The 16,009-nt window shown below is 48.1% G+C and overlaps 2 protein-coding genes across 13 annotated transcripts; one reads left to right on the top strand and one right to left on the bottom strand.

Moving 5' to 3' along the window:
• The first annotated feature begins 244 nt into the window (after window positions 1–244).
• On the top strand, window positions 245–15,738 carry HNRNPH1 (heterogeneous nuclear ribonucleoprotein H1). 12 transcript variants are annotated; one of them, XM_066329113.1, is made up of 16 exons: window positions 245–392; window positions 962–1,073; window positions 6,909–6,968; window positions 7,731–7,868; window positions 8,696–8,851; window positions 9,054–9,197; window positions 10,706–10,844; window positions 11,839–12,017; window positions 12,252–12,323; window positions 12,402–12,535; window positions 12,702–12,837; window positions 12,998–13,081; window positions 13,214–13,264; window positions 13,597–13,680; window positions 14,292–14,384; window positions 14,961–15,738. In XM_066329113.1, exons 2-16 carry the CDS (start codon window positions 1,025–1,027, stop codon window positions 15,083–15,085), a joined length of 1,644 nt encoding a protein of 547 aa, XP_066185210.1. In that variant the 5' UTR covers window positions 245–392; window positions 962–1,024; the 3' UTR covers window positions 15,086–15,738. The 12 variants fall into 12 exon arrangements, with proteins under 12 accessions (XP_066185210.1, XP_066185216.1, XP_066185213.1 ...); XM_066329119.1 differs by lacking the exon at window positions 6,909–6,968; XM_066329116.1 differs by lacking the exon at window positions 245–392 and having other exon boundaries at window positions 735–1,073; window positions 12,423–12,535.
• LOC136367472 (deoxycytidine kinase 2) lies at window positions 1,640–6,296 on the bottom strand. Its single transcript, XM_066329125.1, has 7 exons — window positions 5,997–6,296; window positions 5,242–5,357; window positions 4,654–4,847; window positions 4,321–4,468; window positions 3,968–4,083; window positions 2,613–2,712; window positions 1,640–1,940 (listed from the first exon to the last, which is right to left on the bottom strand). Exons 1-7 carry the CDS (start codon window positions 6,094–6,096, stop codon window positions 1,902–1,904), a joined length of 813 nt encoding a protein of 270 aa, XP_066185222.1. The 5' UTR covers window positions 6,097–6,296; the 3' UTR covers window positions 1,640–1,901.
• Window positions 15,739–16,009: the final 271 nt, after the last annotated feature.

Here is a 16,009-nt window from a genome sequence, read left to right as displayed (position 1 = left end):
TTCAGCTCATGGTTCTTTGTGGGTCTGGCCGGGAGAGCGCGGCGTGAGGGCGCCGAGGGCATGTGAGAGGCGGCCATTCCCAGCACCCGCTCGGGGATTTCAGGGGCAGCTCCAGCACGGGAACCTCCTGCCCCAAACCCAAACAGCTCCGGCGGTTCCCGAGGGGGCCTGCCCGGATCGGGCCGCGCTCCCCACGCCCGGGCTGCCACACAGCGGCCCCGGGAGCTGCGGCAGACCCCAAGGCCTCCCGGGCCAGGCCCGCGCAGGCCCCGCCGGGCCCGGCCCCCGCCGCGGCGGGAGGCGGAGCCGAGCCCAGCTGACACGAGCGGCGGGCGGTGCTGCAGTGCGCGGAGTCGCCGATCGCCGCCGGAGCCCCGCGGCCGCAGCTCGCCGTGAGCGGGGGGCGCCGGGGGAACGGGGACGGGTGGGGGGCGGCGGGGCGGCTGTGGGGGGGAGGAACAAGGCCGCCGCCATGTTCGGGAACCGGGGAGCGGAACGGGCCGGGGCGGGACTCGGACCGGAGCCGAGGCTGGGGGACAGAGACTCGAACTTGGGTCCCTGAGGACTCGAACTCGGGTCCCCCGGCGGGCGCAGGGGGCACAGGGGCTCGCGGGACCCCCGGGGCGGTCGCGCGCTCCCCCCTCCATTATTCCCCCCCCCTCCCCGCACCGCGCGCGCGGGGGGCCGGACGTGACTGGCTGCGTTCAATTTGTCACGCGGCCATTGGCTGGCGGGGGCGGGCGGCGCGTGACGTCAGCTCGCGGCGCTGCGCGGCCGGCGGCCATTTATAGGCGCGGAACGGGCGGTGCGCAGCCCGAGCGAGAGGGGGGTACCGGCAGCACCGGCAGCTGCATCGCGGCCCATCCCTTCGGGATTGCTGAGAAACCCTCTGCGGAGCCCCGATCCGCCTTCCCCGGTCTCCCCTTCGGCCGCCGCTGAGCTTTTGTTTCTGTTCGCGCAGCGCTTCAGCGCCCCCGCCCAGCTTTGTTCTTCGTGCGGCCCCTGCGGGGAAGGCGCGGCCAAGATGGACCCTTGTCACACCGAGGAGACCGAGGGCGAGATCCCCGGCTTGGGTAAGACCTAGCGATAGCGGGCGGGGAGGGAACGGCGGGGGGGAGCGGGGATGGGCCATCGGCCCCTCGTGGTGCCGTTCTCCCGGGCCCGGCGCCGCGGAGGCCCAACGGAGGCCTCAGAGCGGCGCGGGGGAGGAGGGGGGGGGGGGGGGGCACGGGCCCGGCCGCGTGCGCCGCTCGCTCCCCCCGCCGCGTGCGCCGTGCCGGGCGGGGCCGCGGGGGCTCTCCGGGGCCGCTGTCCCGCCCCCAGCGCCGCTGCCGCGCCCGCGGGCCCTCCCCGTGCGGGGGGTGGGCGTCAGATCGCCAACCAGATAAGCGTGAATTGCAGTTTATTGCAGGTCTAACGTCCAGCCTTACATAGCGTAAATCCGGTGGAAACGGCCACTCAGTAAAGCAGAAGTTGAAAGTAAAGGTTTCTGGACGCCATGACAGTCTCGTCTTAAAATGGTGAACCCGTGCCAGTTATTGCAAAACAACCCTGCTCAGCGCCTGCTCTCTGTTTACTAGGTGTCGGCCTCTGGCAACCGCTGAGCTGCCCCGTGGGGAGAGACACTCGAGAGGCAATAGGACTTTTAAATCTTTATTAAATAGCAGAGAATATACAGGAAAAAAATTATCAAAGCACCACATACTTATTCTTTTTAGCTTTACAGAAAGATCTATGAAAACCCACAGAGATCAGAGAAGGAAAAACATAAACAAACCCCAAACTCTGTTTTTACATTTCAGGCTTGCTTAAAAATAAGCTATACAGATAATGCATTTGTTTAAAGTAAATTTTTGAACACCCAAGGTTGTTCGGTGGATTTCAGGGACTCGTTATTCGAATTAATTTTCATCTTCTAAAGAAGTCAGGAACGACTTGACCTATCAAAAAAAAAAAATCAATTATTCGGCGCATTAAAAGCTAAAGTACCAGTTTTTTCCCTTTGTTTGGGAATAAGTCGTCTGTTACTATATTTTTCCAGTCATGTTTTACCCCTACATTTAATTTATGACCTGAAATGCATGTGGTCTTTCAGAGGGGCAAGGTAGAAAATGGCATGTCTAAGTGTCTGTTCAAAACTAAGCTATTAATTGCTGGTTTTTGTGAAGGTGTTATGGCAAATGCCTCCACAATTCATCCTTGTGTTCCCCTTCCCAGTTTATTTAGAGCTGTTTAATTGAGGGAATTAGTATTGGCTTATAGGAGTCATTCTTCAGTAATCTCAAATTGATGACCCAGAACAAGATGAGGAAAAACGTTTATAGGGTTTGCTAGGAGAGCACTTCCTCATGCTTTTAAATAGTAGGTGGAGGGTTTTTTCCTATGGACTAGCTAAACTACTCCACCAAATTCCTTTTGGCATTTACTTCCCAAGTCTTGCCATTCTTTGGAACTGGTAAACATCACTTCGACCGAAGTGACCTCTTTATTATCATCTTGTCTCTTCGAATGGTTATTTACATTCCCTCCCAACTTTGTTTGGACGTGTTACTGCTTGTGTGATAACTGCAGAAGAAAAGCATATGCAAACCCCCCCCATACTTGATACTTACTTTATCAATCAGGTACTCTTGTTTAATTTTATCATTCTTAAAATCCTTATTAACATCCAAAACTAGGATAGGAATCTCCTTAATGTTCTCAAAATCGACTCTGTTAAATGGAAGAACATAGTTTGAGTAAAAACTACGTGAAATACTGTGCATTCAAGACCCTTGCTCTTGACTGATGCCCATTACTTAAATGTAAAGCCCATGTGAAGTTAGTCCTTAGTTGCTCTTCATGTATTTCACAAATCTGGACTCTTAGTATCTGTCTGTAATGTACAAGGTGGGGGGGGAAGGTGATTTTAACCTTTATTTCTTTTATCTCATTCTTGCCACGGAATCAATTACCAGGAAGTGATTTTGTAAGACGGAGTATTTTTTTCAAAGTTTCCCTTGCCCTGTGTCTCCCTTACCTAATCCACTTACCAAGATGTATTTTTAAAGCTTCCTTTCATAAGGATGACCTGTTTATCGGGTTATAAGACTGGTATTTAAAACATCTTGGACATAAACAAGAACATTTTGGCTTCAGTTTAGGAACAGATGGGAGCAGTAGTCTTTCTTCTGAGTGTGGAAAGCATTTCCAAAATGCAGTACGTGTGCTGAACAACATTCTAACTTGTGCTTGCACACTTAAATGTTCCTATTACAAACACAGGAAATGCTTCCTTAGGAGTTTGGGATGAGTTCACAACATAATCATTCCCAAATTCCACACTATGCACTCCTTTCTGTCTCCTAAGCATTTGGGTCATCCTATGTGAAACATTAGCACGTAGATCAAGCTGATAATGTACTTTTCCTGGAATTGTAATGCTTCCCATTCAGTTGACTATTTTGGACTCCTCTAGGGAAAAATCTGGAGTCTGCTTTCACGTTCATAGATTCCTTAGATGGGAAAGCCAGTAAGAGTCAATAAGGAAGTTGAGGGAAGGTGTGCAGAGATCACTCAGTTGCTGATTAGGTTTCTTGTGTTTAACAGGTCTGCCAAAACCCTTTCTGATCATTGTTCAAATTGAAGTTAGGATTAATATTTAAACTTCGTTGAAATACAGTCCTGCTAGTTTAAAGGTAGTTGGGGCCTTGTCTGCCCCTGAAATTGCAACAGAAACTGCACGGTGAGAAATGAATGTGATTGGCCACTGAACACCATTTTAAGTGTCCTGTTCTGAGTCCCTCCAATTAGTAAAATCCATATCCTTGCTGGAGTTACTACTGTAAAGCTTCCTAGTTAAGGCTAATGCTTAACAAAGGTTTTTCAGTTCGATTAAGTTCCATCTCTTGAAACCTGACGTGGGTGTAAATATAAGTTCATCCAACTGCCTTCAAGTTGAAACTTGCTACAGAAGATGGGTTCCTACCTCATAGTCCTTTCATAAAGCCAGGTTTCATGTTTATAGTGGAGGTTTTCCAAATACTCAAGCTCAATTCCTTGCTCCTCTTCTCTTCCCCTCATCTGTAGCCTTTCCATGCATTTCTGGGGGGAAAAAAAGAGAAAAAAAAAAAGTCACTTATAGTGTGTTGTAGGTTAAATCAGCTAAAGGGATCAAGTGGCCCTTAACTTGGAAGGACTAATGCTAGACATAAATGAGCTTTAATTTTAAATGCATGGCTGAACATAAACGAATTAAATCTAGAATAACTTTTTTGTACCCTCTTAAGCCTCTGGAAAAGGAAATTGCAACTTTAGAACCTCCATTTTTAGTGAGCATACCTGAGGTGTGGTTCTGAGATAGATCATGCCGTCCAGCTCTATATCTGATTGAAACTGATTCAAAAGCCATGTATGCCAGTCCTGATAAATAGACCACTCTGTTTCATTAATGTTTCCAGACTCGAACAGGTTAGAAGCAAACACGTATCTGCAATGAAAGACGTAAGTCTCATGCCAGGAATGACAGAAGTGAACTACTAAAACATTTGTCATTAGAACAGAATGATGGTATTGAAAAATAATGCCCTAATCTGCAAAGGGCTTCTTTGCAGATACTAGTTTAAGTGTTTCCTTAGCTCCATGTCTTGCTGTGCTGTGAGAGTAATTAATTACCTGTCGCTGTACACAGATCTCTCGAAAAATTGCACTGGATGCTCTGCTTCATGTAGCTTGGCTGAGACAGGTTTTAATTGTGCTTTTACTCGGCTCAAGCACGCGTAAGTCTGAAATGTGTAAGCCCATCTTGTGGGTTTGTCATACAGCATTTGAAGTAAGTTTCCTCCGCTCTTCTGAGATGTTGAAAGTTCCTGGAAGGCAAGAAAAAAAGCTTATATAATTATACTGCATTTCTCAATCCAAAATTCTGATATGTTTAGGTAAGAATTCTTGGCATTCTTTTTATTACTAAGAAAATGCTTAGGCATAAGAGACTGTTTTTTCCTCAAGTGATGGTGGTTTTCCTGACTGCTTCTTTGAGTAGTTTGTTCCAGATTTTAGTGTGATTCCCGTGGAGTAGGGGATGTGATTTGGACTATACATTCAGTAGTATCTTTCCTTTACCATTTGAGTGCCTGACCAACTGTGGTATGATAGTGGGGATGACTCTGGCTGCTGAAGGCTAAGTATAGCTGGATTTTGGCATAGCTCCCCTGGCTGTGGAACTCCCTGCAGTTTCTTGCGGCCCAAATCCTGCGCACCTACCTCATACTCATCCTCGGCTGTCTGGATGTTGCACCACTTAGCGATGGGCTCGGGGATGATCTCCCACTCATCGCTGTGTTTCTCCAGCAGCCTGACAAACGTTGACTTCCCCGCAGCTGCGGAAGATTAGAGCAGTTCACAAAGGGTTGGGGGGGTTTATTGCTCTGGAGCTCCTGATGGACAGGGGGCAGTTTGAGGGTGGTTAGAGGCTGTTGGGGCGCGGGCCCGGCTGGGTGCGCCGAGAAGCGAACGGGGCTAATCTGCTGCGCCAGAGGGGCCGCGCCCGGCCGGGCGGGCGATAAGGGCGGCCGAGGAGCAGCCGACATTTTAGGAGCTGCCGCGGTGGGCGGGGCTTGGGGCGAGAGCGAGGGAGCGGCTGCGCAGGCGCCGGGGCTCGGCGCGGGCGGGTGCGCGCCAACGAGCGCTGCAGCCCCGGGGGCACCGGGGGTTTGTGATCCCGAGCCCGCCCCGCGCCTCGGTGTGACTGACCGGCACCCTGCCCCGGGGGGCTCCCATCCGCCCCAGCCTTGCTACGGGTTCGGGTCCCGCTGCGGGCTCCCTGCAGAGCCCCCTCTGCCCGCAGACCCGGGGGGGGACAAGCGCCATAGCCGCCCCTCTCTTTTCCCCAATCTCCCGTGGGATCCCAGCCCCTTGGGATGCTCTCGGCCTGACACCACCACCCCACCTCTTCCTTCTCCCCTCGGACTCCCACACCACCCTGAGCCGCGTGCCGCCTCCCGCACCGCCGAGCTCACCGATGTTCCCCTCGATGGAAATCTTCTTGATGCGTTTCTGGAAGCTGGATTCGAGGGAGCCGGCGGGGCTCTGGCAGTGCCGCTTGGCGGGGGTAGACATGGCAGTGCCGAGCGGGAACTCTAAGGGCTCCCAGCTGCTCCGGCCCGCTTTAAGAGTCCCGCCAGGCGTGTGGGCGGGATGGCCGCTTCCCGCCGATCCTCCCCGGGAAGAGGCGGAGGCGCTGCCCCCTCCCCCGCCGCTGCTGCCCCGCTCCTTCCAGCTCCTGCCGCCCCGCGGTGTTACAAAATGGGCGTTCGGCAAGTGAAATGGAGAAAGAGAGCTTTGTGCAGGAAGTGACTAGCACGGTTCCACTTACTGATCTAATTTGCATTTCTGTAAACTAGTTCGCCATATTGTTTGATTTATTTACATAAGCTTGAGTATGCACTTAAAAAAATGAAGTAAAAAAGCCTCTGGCTGTGGGGGTGGGGTAGTTGTTAGTAGTCTGGAACACATCAAACAGTTACGTGAGAGATGAGGCAATGTAGGCTCAGTCTGTTTTGGTACTGACTGGAGAAGAAACAATCGTGGGATGAGTGTTCATCTGGAGACTATTCAGAGCAGCTTCTGGGCTCCAAATACCAGTGTCGGGGCTCTAGGAGCCCGCTTAACTCCAGGCGTGGGTCCTCTATCACCTGCGCAGACTAAGTTGAAACATGAGCTGGCTGTCCAAGGGGGAAGGGGAAGGAGGATTCTTAGATGATGAGTTATCCCAGTTTACTCTTTCCTCCTCCGTAATACTGAGATTCAAGGTGAAATCTAGCTAGGTCTGGTGTGTTTGGAGGAAATGGGAGGGAAGTAACTTTTTCCGTTCTTTTATGATAATTGTGACCCATTGTCTCTTCTTTCCCCATCTCCTCCAAACACACCAGGCTTCAGTGACCGAAGCGAGCAGATTGTTTCACGTGGGGTAGCGTCAGCCTTTGAAGCTGGTAAGTGCTAGTTCCCACGCACGGTGTGTGCAGCCAGAGCGCTCCGCTGTCCGCGCCACGCGGGGCCGCGCCGGGCCGGGGCGGGGGCGGCAGCGCGCGGGGCACGCGCAGTGAGCGAGCGGCGCCCAGGGCGCGCGGGCCGGGGCTTTGTTCGGCGCGGCGGGCGGGCGGCGCATGCGCACAGGCGGCGCGCGGGGTCTCGGGGGCGGGGCCGGGCACCACCGGGGCACATGCGCCCCTTACCCGCCCCGGCCACGCCGCTGCCGGTCCCGTGCTCGGTGCAAGGCTAGCGGTGCTCGGTACCCGCTCGCCACACGCCGCTCTTTGCGAACCGGCCGCGGGCGCTGTGCCATCGCCGGGGGCCGCGGGCCCGCCAGGGCGGCGTCTGGGACCGCACTCTTTGTGCGGAGGAAGGCCCGGCCCAGCGGAAGCGGGAGCACCCGCCGCCATTTCCTAGCGCGCTCTCGCCACAGGCTCGCCCGCTCGCTGCTGCCTGACCGGGACTAGGCGCTCTCTGGACAGCGGATCAGGCTCGGAGCCCTAGAACCAGCGCGGAGCCCCACCATGTGTGCGTGCGGGGAAGGGGCAGGGCGCGGGCCGGGGGCGGGAGCGGCGCCGTGTGTGTGAGGTGGCAGCGCCCGAGGCAGAGGAGGATCAGGGAGGGCCGGGGCACAGGCCAGGGGGGCCGCCGGGCGCTCTGAGGGGGTGCGGGTGGCGGCCGTGCTGAGTAGCATCTCAAAGGGCCCGTTTTGGTCTTTCTAGCAACCACAGAAGCTGAGACGGAGCAGAACCTCACTCCCAATGTGATGCTCAACTCGGAGAGCAGCGAGGGATACGTGGTGAAAGTCCGGGGGCTGCCTTGGTCCTGCTCCACCGAGGAGGTGCAGAGATTCTTCTCCGGTAAGTGAGGCTGTGGGGGAATAAGAGTGTGGGAGAGGGGCCGGGCTCTGCAGTCAGTTCTGGGTCCCCACCAGGGACTGTGGCAGTAGGAGTGCTGTAGTGAGCAGTTGCAGGAGATATTCAGTAGCTGGTGCAGTTTGTAGTGTAACAAGTTCAGCCAGAACCTGTTGTGCAGAGTCTAGTTCATGCTAGTGGGAACTCAACACAAAGGGGCTTAGTCTGATTTGATGGGATAGCCACGACTGCCTTTGCTGCTTGAGCAACCAGGAGGGAGAAGGTTTTATTCTAAAAAAAGTTCAGCCTGAAGCAAGAATTTTGAAGCTAGATTAGTTTAGTTCTTGTATTATCCCAATAGACTCTTGTTAAGTGTTTAGCGTGTGTGTCCTTCCCCAGTTTGTTAGCATTCTGCAGTAATAAATAGTGGTGATAAATACGTGCTTTCTGCAGCAACTGGAGCTCTTAAAACTGCTTTAGAATTCTGATGTATTGACTTGGTTCTGTTTTCATTTATTACACTTACACTGATCGTTACTATTCCTTATTTCATGCTAATAAGAAAGTTAAGTTCAACTTGAGGCAGAAAAGCTTTGAAAATAGCTTATTTTGGGTTATCCTTAATATTGATCTGTAGGTAGGCTTGACTAGAACGGTAACTTTAATTAGCGTCTTAGTTAATTGGTTAGTTTAAAGTTGTAAAAAGAATGCTGCTGGTTTTGTTCTCTTGATATAATTGATACTCAGTACCTTTTTGTTTTTAGGCTCTCTGAAACTTCCAAAGTAACACTGTTTATGTAATTAACGTGAGTCTGGCCTTGTTTCACTTTCAGATTGCAAGATTCTGAATGGGGCTTTGGGTATCCGTTTCATCTACACCAGGGAGGGCAGACCAAGTGGAGAAGCATTTGCTGAACTTGAGTCAGAGGAGGATGTGAAATTGGCCCTGAAAAAAGACAGAGAAACAATGGGACACAGATATGTTGAAGGTTTGATTCAGTTGGTCTAGTAACTGACTGCGCTGTGTTTGTGCTTGATGGGTTTTTGGTTAATTGCTGTTTTTGTCTGTTTAAAATGCATGTGAAAGGACAAATGGACTTACATATCATAAGTTGACTAGTTTCAAGGCAAATGCCTTTTTAAAAACTCTTCCCTACTCCTGAATGCATTAATTCTAAGTGCCTTTTACAGTTTTCAAGTCAAACAACGTTGAAATGGATTGGGTTCTGAAGCATACTGGTCCCAACAGCCCTGATACAGCTAATGATGGTTTTGTACGTCTTAGAGGACTCCCATTTGGCTGTAGTAAAGAAGAAATTGTACAGTTTTTTTCAGGTATGTGGGATAAAAGTAGTAGCTATAGCACTATTGGTTTATGCTAAAAAAAAAAACCCAACAAACCAAACAAGCATGGATTGCCCAGTAGTACTTCCAACAGTATTTTCATGGGTATTAAAAGTAAATAAACCAATTCTTCACTAGTTTTCTGGGCATGAGGAGTCCTTTGGATCACTTCCTAAAGTCCTTGATAATTAAATAATTTAGAGAATGCCAAAAAGGTACTGAAATTTATACTTGGTGGGACCTACTGTGTTCCAAGTAATGATTATAGAAAACTTGCTTTCCAAATAAAGGTGAACAGTGCATGTGGGAGGATATTTCCCCCCACCAGCCTTGGCTGGTTGGCCCTGGTCAGTGAAGGATGTAGATCACCCTCACCACTGGGCTCTGTGAGGAGCAGGTTCTCAGTAAGTGCCCATGACCTCTTCCCAACATAGAGCTAGTATTGAATGAAATTCAGAGAAAACCTGCTGAATTCCGCCCAAGTACAGATTTCCAGGTTTGCCCCTTTCTCTTCCTATGGGGGAAAAAAACACCTACCAGACCCTTGATGTTGCCTAGCTCAGAGTTTTTATGGATGAAGAGATAATGTCTTGTTTTGACTAATTTTTACTTTTTTTTGCAGCTGTTTTATGTTTTACAAACTGGAATTAGACTATTAAAATGTCTAAGAATGGAATCTGTTGATTGTTTAAAATTTCACTTGTTATTATTTTTGGAATACTAGATTTCTAAATGTTTTGCTATAACAAGATATTATTGAGCTTGCTGTTTTGCTTTAAAAATAGTAGAAATATTTCCAATTTTACAATCTCAGAACTTGTTTTTTGTTTTCTGAATTGGTGATATGAAAAGAGCAATTTCTAAGCATGTGCATTTTAAGCTGTTTTTTTCTTACATGGTGAAGTAATTCAAGATTTATAAGTTGTTAATGTGCTTAATATAGAAAATATGTCTCTTCTGTTCAGGAACTAATACTTGAAAATTACTTCATGATTTTTTTCTTAATTAAGCACTCCTAAAGTTTAAAAACAACAAACCAGTGCTGGAACTTGATGTTTGCATAAGACTAATTATTTTACCTGAGTTACTTCTAGTAGAATTATTTGTTCTGTATAAAGCTGTTTAACTTGCTGTATTTGAATTTAAGTTCTCTTTAAAAGTTCATCTTAAATACTTTCAGAGAATTGACGAGGTTTGTAATAATGTGTGAAGTTCTTAACGCACCCTGCATTAGATGCCTTCTCTGAGGGGCTGTCCTTCACCTTCAGAGCATTTCTGAGCTCTGCAGGGTGGGTTAAGAACCTGAACTGAATGGTATGTGATCATGGAGCTCTTTGTTGACATGCCTTTTTTTTTATTCTGGTGTTCTAGAATCAACATACCATTCTCTTAAAAGTGTTTAAATTCTGGTGTTTTTAAAGCTATAAGAAAAAACTCATGACTGGGCTTGTGATGTTAATATTGCCCCCCTACTGGGGTTATTTGTCCTTGGGTTGAAGGGTTGGAAATCGTGCCAAATGGGATAACATTGCCGGTGGACTTCCAGGGGAGGAGTACGGGGGAGGCCTTCGTGCAGTTTGCTTCACAGGAAATAGCTGAAAAGGCTCTAAAGAAACACAAGGAAAGAATAGGGCACAGGTGGGGATGGATGGTTGGTTGGCTCTGTCACTTTTCTTATGGTAAACAATTAAATCCATATTCTCTCTTCTGAAAGTGTTAACGCCCAAATCAGAGTAGTATTTCGGTTTCTAACTTGGTGATGAGTAGAGGTATTGATTGCTGCAGTGTGTGTGGCACAAGCTGTTTTAAATCTACCCAAAAATACAAGATAAAATTGGCCTAAACTAAAATGTGCTTTGGAAAATAAGTAATAACAGGCATTCAAAACTATAGCTTGGAAATGACAAAGTTGAGAGACTATGGCTTTAACTTCTCAAATAGCACCAATTCTACCTTTAGCTCTAAAGACATGCACAGTATTCTTACTACCATAAGAAAATGTGATACTTTCTAAACTTGTTTTATAAGTTGAAATGTAACAAATTTACTTACTTGTATTAATCTTCAATGTAATAAGCATAGCTTTCAAGAAATTGTCACAAAGGGTTTTTATTCAATTTTATTTGTGACTATTATTCATTGAAGCATGCACCTTTTGCCTACGCTGAATCATTGAAGCATAGGCTGGGTTCAATAGTACATGCAGAGCTTCTTGTGGCATCCTGATGGGTTAAACTCTCGGTGGAGATCGGGTTTTTAACCCTCTGTTTCCGTTGCCTTGAGCAACAGTGCTGAGTTGAGTGGACACTGGTCCCTCCTACATTGTTTGACTAACATTTTAAATTGGGGGGAGGTGGGTGGGGAATCGATATTGCTCCCCCACCCTTAAGGCTGGGATACTGCAAAGTATGAGGAGCACATAAACCCTTCAGTAATTTTAATTTCTTGAAAATACACTGATTTAAATGTAATGTAGTGCTAATAATAGAATGTCATTGCCTATATAATGTAAGGAAACCTGGCTTAAAATAACTGCCAGTGTCAAGGCTATGACTAAATAGCTTGTTGTAATGTGAAGTTGTGTTTGTGGAAGGAATCAGGGGCTGACTTCTCCCTGTGCAAACACTTGTAGGTACATTGAGATCTTCAAGAGTAGTCGAGCAGAGGTGCGCACTCACTATGACCCTCCCCGCAAGCTGTTGGCCATGCAGAGACCTGGTCCGTACGACAGGCCCGGCCTGACGCGCGGATACAACAGCCTGGGTCGAGGAAGTAGCTTGGAGAGAATGAGGCGTGGAGCCTACGGAGGAGGTAAGTGCACGGGGGACCAGGGAGCTGCTTGTTTGAAAAGCAGCAACTCCTGGACCTGGTAGTGTCTCCCCAGCTGTGTATGTGTCCTTGGCCTTAATTCTTGTAGAAGAAATGAAATGTTGTAGTAGTCGTTGTTTGCAGTGTGTACTGTGTATTTGGATCTTTCTGTAGTCGAAATGAAAGTTTATTTGGATCTTTGTGTAGTTGAAATGAACATGTCCAATCTGTTTCTAGGTTATGGAGGTTATGATGACTACAATGGGTATAATGATGGCTATGGGTTTGGTTCTGATAGATTTGGAAGAGGTAAGGATCTCTAATAGGAACAGTAACTGAACTTACGACATGTCCCAAAAGAAACTCAAATACATCTGAAAGACCTAGAATGGACTCTTTTCTCCGCAGGGATGTCGGACCACAGGTACGGCGACGGATCGTCCACCTTCCAGAGCACGACCGGCCACTGCGTCCACATGCGAGGTCTGCCCTACAGAGCCACGGAGAACGACATCTACAACGTGAGTGTCACGTGCTGCTCCCCAGTGCATGGCTTCAGGCCCTGGGGTCCTTGTGGGACATGCCAGCTGCGCTGCAGCTGGAGTGTTCCTCTGGAGAAAGTGGCTTGTTGTGAACCCAAACTGTTGCATTGGTGCGTTTTAATCTGTGTGACTATTCCATGTGTAGTTCTTCTCACCTCTGAACCCTGTAAGAGTACACATTGAAATTGGACCAGATGGCAGAGTAACCGGAGAGGCAGATGTGGAATTTGCTACTCATGAGGACGCAGTGGCTGCTATGTCCAAAGACAAAGCAAATATGCGTAAGTCTGACTGCTCAGAAGAGGTGGAACTGACAGCATTGCAGTGTAGTGCATCTGCTGCAACTGGAATGCCAAAGATTTCACTGCAGCTTTACTTGCAGTGAGACAAGCTGCATGGGTTTGTGTGAAATGCTCTCATGGGAAAACTTTCTTCTTCCAGAACACAGATATGTAGAACTCTTCCTGAATTCTACAGCAGGAGGAACTGGTGGTGCCTATGGTAGTCAGATGATGGGAGCAATGGGTATGTAACAGTCTCACTGCACTTAGAAACAAGCATTTGCTACTGAAGGAAGCTGGCTTGTTTTGGACAGCTTCTCCTTATTGTGTGCCTGGTATCAAAACTGAAATTCAGCGTTCTGTCTTAATTACACAGTCAAGGAGTCGGAAGGGGTAGTCCAAGATTGGAACACTAGCACGTTGCCAGGTACATAAACCTTTATGGAATATATTTAAACTTTAATAGGTTGAATAAACTTGTGATATGCTGAGTGTGGTGTGCCAGGTGGGATGAATGGCTTCTTTGAGAGTGTGGTAGTGCAAAATCGGGGAGATGCCTGTCCTTTTTATTCTCCTTCCCCTTCCCTATTGGGGATACCAGAACATAGTTTGGTGTTGGAGGATGTATCTGTGGCACGTGATCTGCCATTCAAGCTGAGTCTTGGTGGTGAGAGAGAGATACTTGGAATTGGGAGAAATTGTCTGAATTGCTCTGGCAAAACCCAAAATTGTTTAAAAATTTAAAATGTGTGTTTGCAGCACAAGTCTTAAATGCCTGTTGCAGTTGTGCCTCTAAGACAGATACCCTCCTGACACCCAGCTGGGCTGGTTTCGGAGATGAAGGTGGGGTTGGTTTCTGTGAGGGCTCCTTTCTGGAGGGTGTTGGGGTGGGGGCTTGTGTGGATACTGCTTTTATAGTATTTGGTTACAAAATGTTTGTAGAATTCTAATGCTGATAGTGAAACTAGAGAAAGGAGTGTAGGCAAGTGATGAGGTGAAGAGCAATTTGTTTAAATGGAGGTATCTGTGTCTGAGCCACAGCATTGCTGTGATGTGATGCACAACCAGTCTGGAGCAGAAATAAGTCTGTCAGAGCCATGTGCATAATGACTGACTCCAGTTAATGAGTTGCTGTGCTTCTGGAAAGGCAGCACTCCGGTGTGAGGTTGCTTAAAGTCAAGTTTAAATCTTTTGGGGTATGTTACAGTGCAGATCAGTCCTGTTTAGTATAGTCCACAGAAATTGTAAAAGTAACTTCTAAAGTTCTTGTTGCTGCTTGATTGCAGGGATGTCTTTAGAAACCCCATCACTTTCCTTGAGCATGTTAAACTTCCCTTGGTGTGAGCAAGGTAGTGCCAGAGTGCAGGGGCTGTTGGTTGGGTGAGGGTTGGGTTTGTTGATGATGAGCAGATCTTGACCCGCAAGTTCTTAATGTTTTTACCCTTAACTTGAAGGGAGCCAGTCCAGTTACGGTGCTCCAGGCAACCAGCAGCTGAGTGGGGGTTATGGAGGAGGATACGGAGGACAAAGCAGCATGAGTGGCTATGGTAAGAGCATTTCTTTGCTGGTTTCCATTGGGCCAGGTGCAGCTGGCTTAACATTGCCCTTCACTGGTGTTGAAGGGTTGTGTTATAACCTGGGCAGCACAGGCTCTGAATAAGATGTGGCTACTGTGAATGTTGGGGAATTGGCGGGGGTGGGAATCAATTCAAAGCTGCAATGGGGAGCTGAGAGGGGGAAATGTGGAAAACTATTCTAAAAGGGGCAGGAAATGCCAGTCTGAGACTTGCATTGCTCTGATCACTTTTCTTAATCCAAAAGCTGGAGACCAGCTTTGTTTAAACACAGTACAAATGGGGGAGGGGCTCATGGGAGGCTGGGTCCTCCCTGTTCCCCCAGAGCAGTGGTAAAGCTCTGGCTTGGGAAGGGGGGTGATGCAGAGCTCGTGCTGTCGTTGAACATCCGATAACTGACTTCGGGTACGGAGCTGTAAACTGACACTTTGCAGCGTTGGGCACGGTAGACGGTATTTACGAGGTGGCCCAGCAAGGACAGGCGTTGGGGCAAGGATGCTTCGAGTCGGCCTGAGGCAGCTGTGAACCTGCTGTCGGTTTCCCCCTCAGACCCCGGGAGCCAGGGCGCCATGAACAGCAGCTACTACAGCAGTGGGAACCGCGCATCCATGGGAGTGAACGGCATGGGCGGCATGTCCAACATGTCCAACATGAGTGGTGGCTGGGGAATGTAACCAATCGCTGACTTTTGGTCACATCTTTTTTAAAAAACAAAAAAACAAAAAACTAAGTTTAACAGTTTTGCAATACGAGCTTGTGATTTATGCTTTACTGTAAGTGAATTCAGGATTGTTTTAAAACCTTTCAGGTTCAGTATTTTTGAACATACAGAAATGAACATTCATCTAGGATGTAATAACCAAGTAAAGACTATAACTGTTAAACAATTTGGAGCGTTTCTCAAGTTAGTTTTGTTGTAGGAGTGTATTTAAGCAGTAAGCGTATTTAGGTTAAAGCTGTTTGAATTATGTTAAATGTTGCTCTTATACCATATTACATCCAACACTGTTTTGAATACATGTTGAAAGAGATGCTTTTTTGTAAAGAACAATATAGGAGCTGTGTCTGAAAATCAAAGTGAACATTTGGCATGTTAGTTCTAGTTTCTTTCTTTTAATATCCTGTAAGGCATGTTAAAGCTTTTTTTTTTTTAAGTTAATGGGGGAAACATGTTGAGACGCAATACGGCTACTTTAGGATTTTGGTCTTGGTGTTCGTATAAAATTCTGAGGCCTTGATTTAATCTTTCATTGTATTGTGATTTCCTTTTTAGGTGTATTGCGCTAAGTGAAACTTGTTAAATAAATCTTCCTTTTAAAAACTGGAACTCACTCCTTCTTGACCTCCAGCTTCTTGTAACCACACTTGCACCCATGTCCTCTGTGACTGTTGTGCTCTTGCAGTGCAGCTGCCGGGCAGTGACTCCTCCCAGCACTGACCCAGAGTGTTACATTGACAACTGAGGGGGAGCAAAGAACCCCCCCCTGCTGCTGGGGCTGCCCAGTGGGTGTTGGTTCAAAGCATTAGGGGGTCTGGGCCCTAAAACTGCTGGGGGGTGAGGTGATTTGTACTTTCCTGTAGGCATGGGTGGACTCAGC

The sequence above is a fragment of the Sylvia atricapilla genome, chromosome 14 (assembly GCF_009819655.1).
Source record: "Sylvia atricapilla isolate bSylAtr1 chromosome 14, bSylAtr1.pri, whole genome shotgun sequence".
NCBI lineage: Eukaryota > Metazoa > Chordata > Aves > Passeriformes > Sylviidae > Sylvia > Sylvia atricapilla.
Note: the sequence above shows the minus strand (reverse complement) of the source record. Positions and strands in the feature narration are given on the sequence as shown.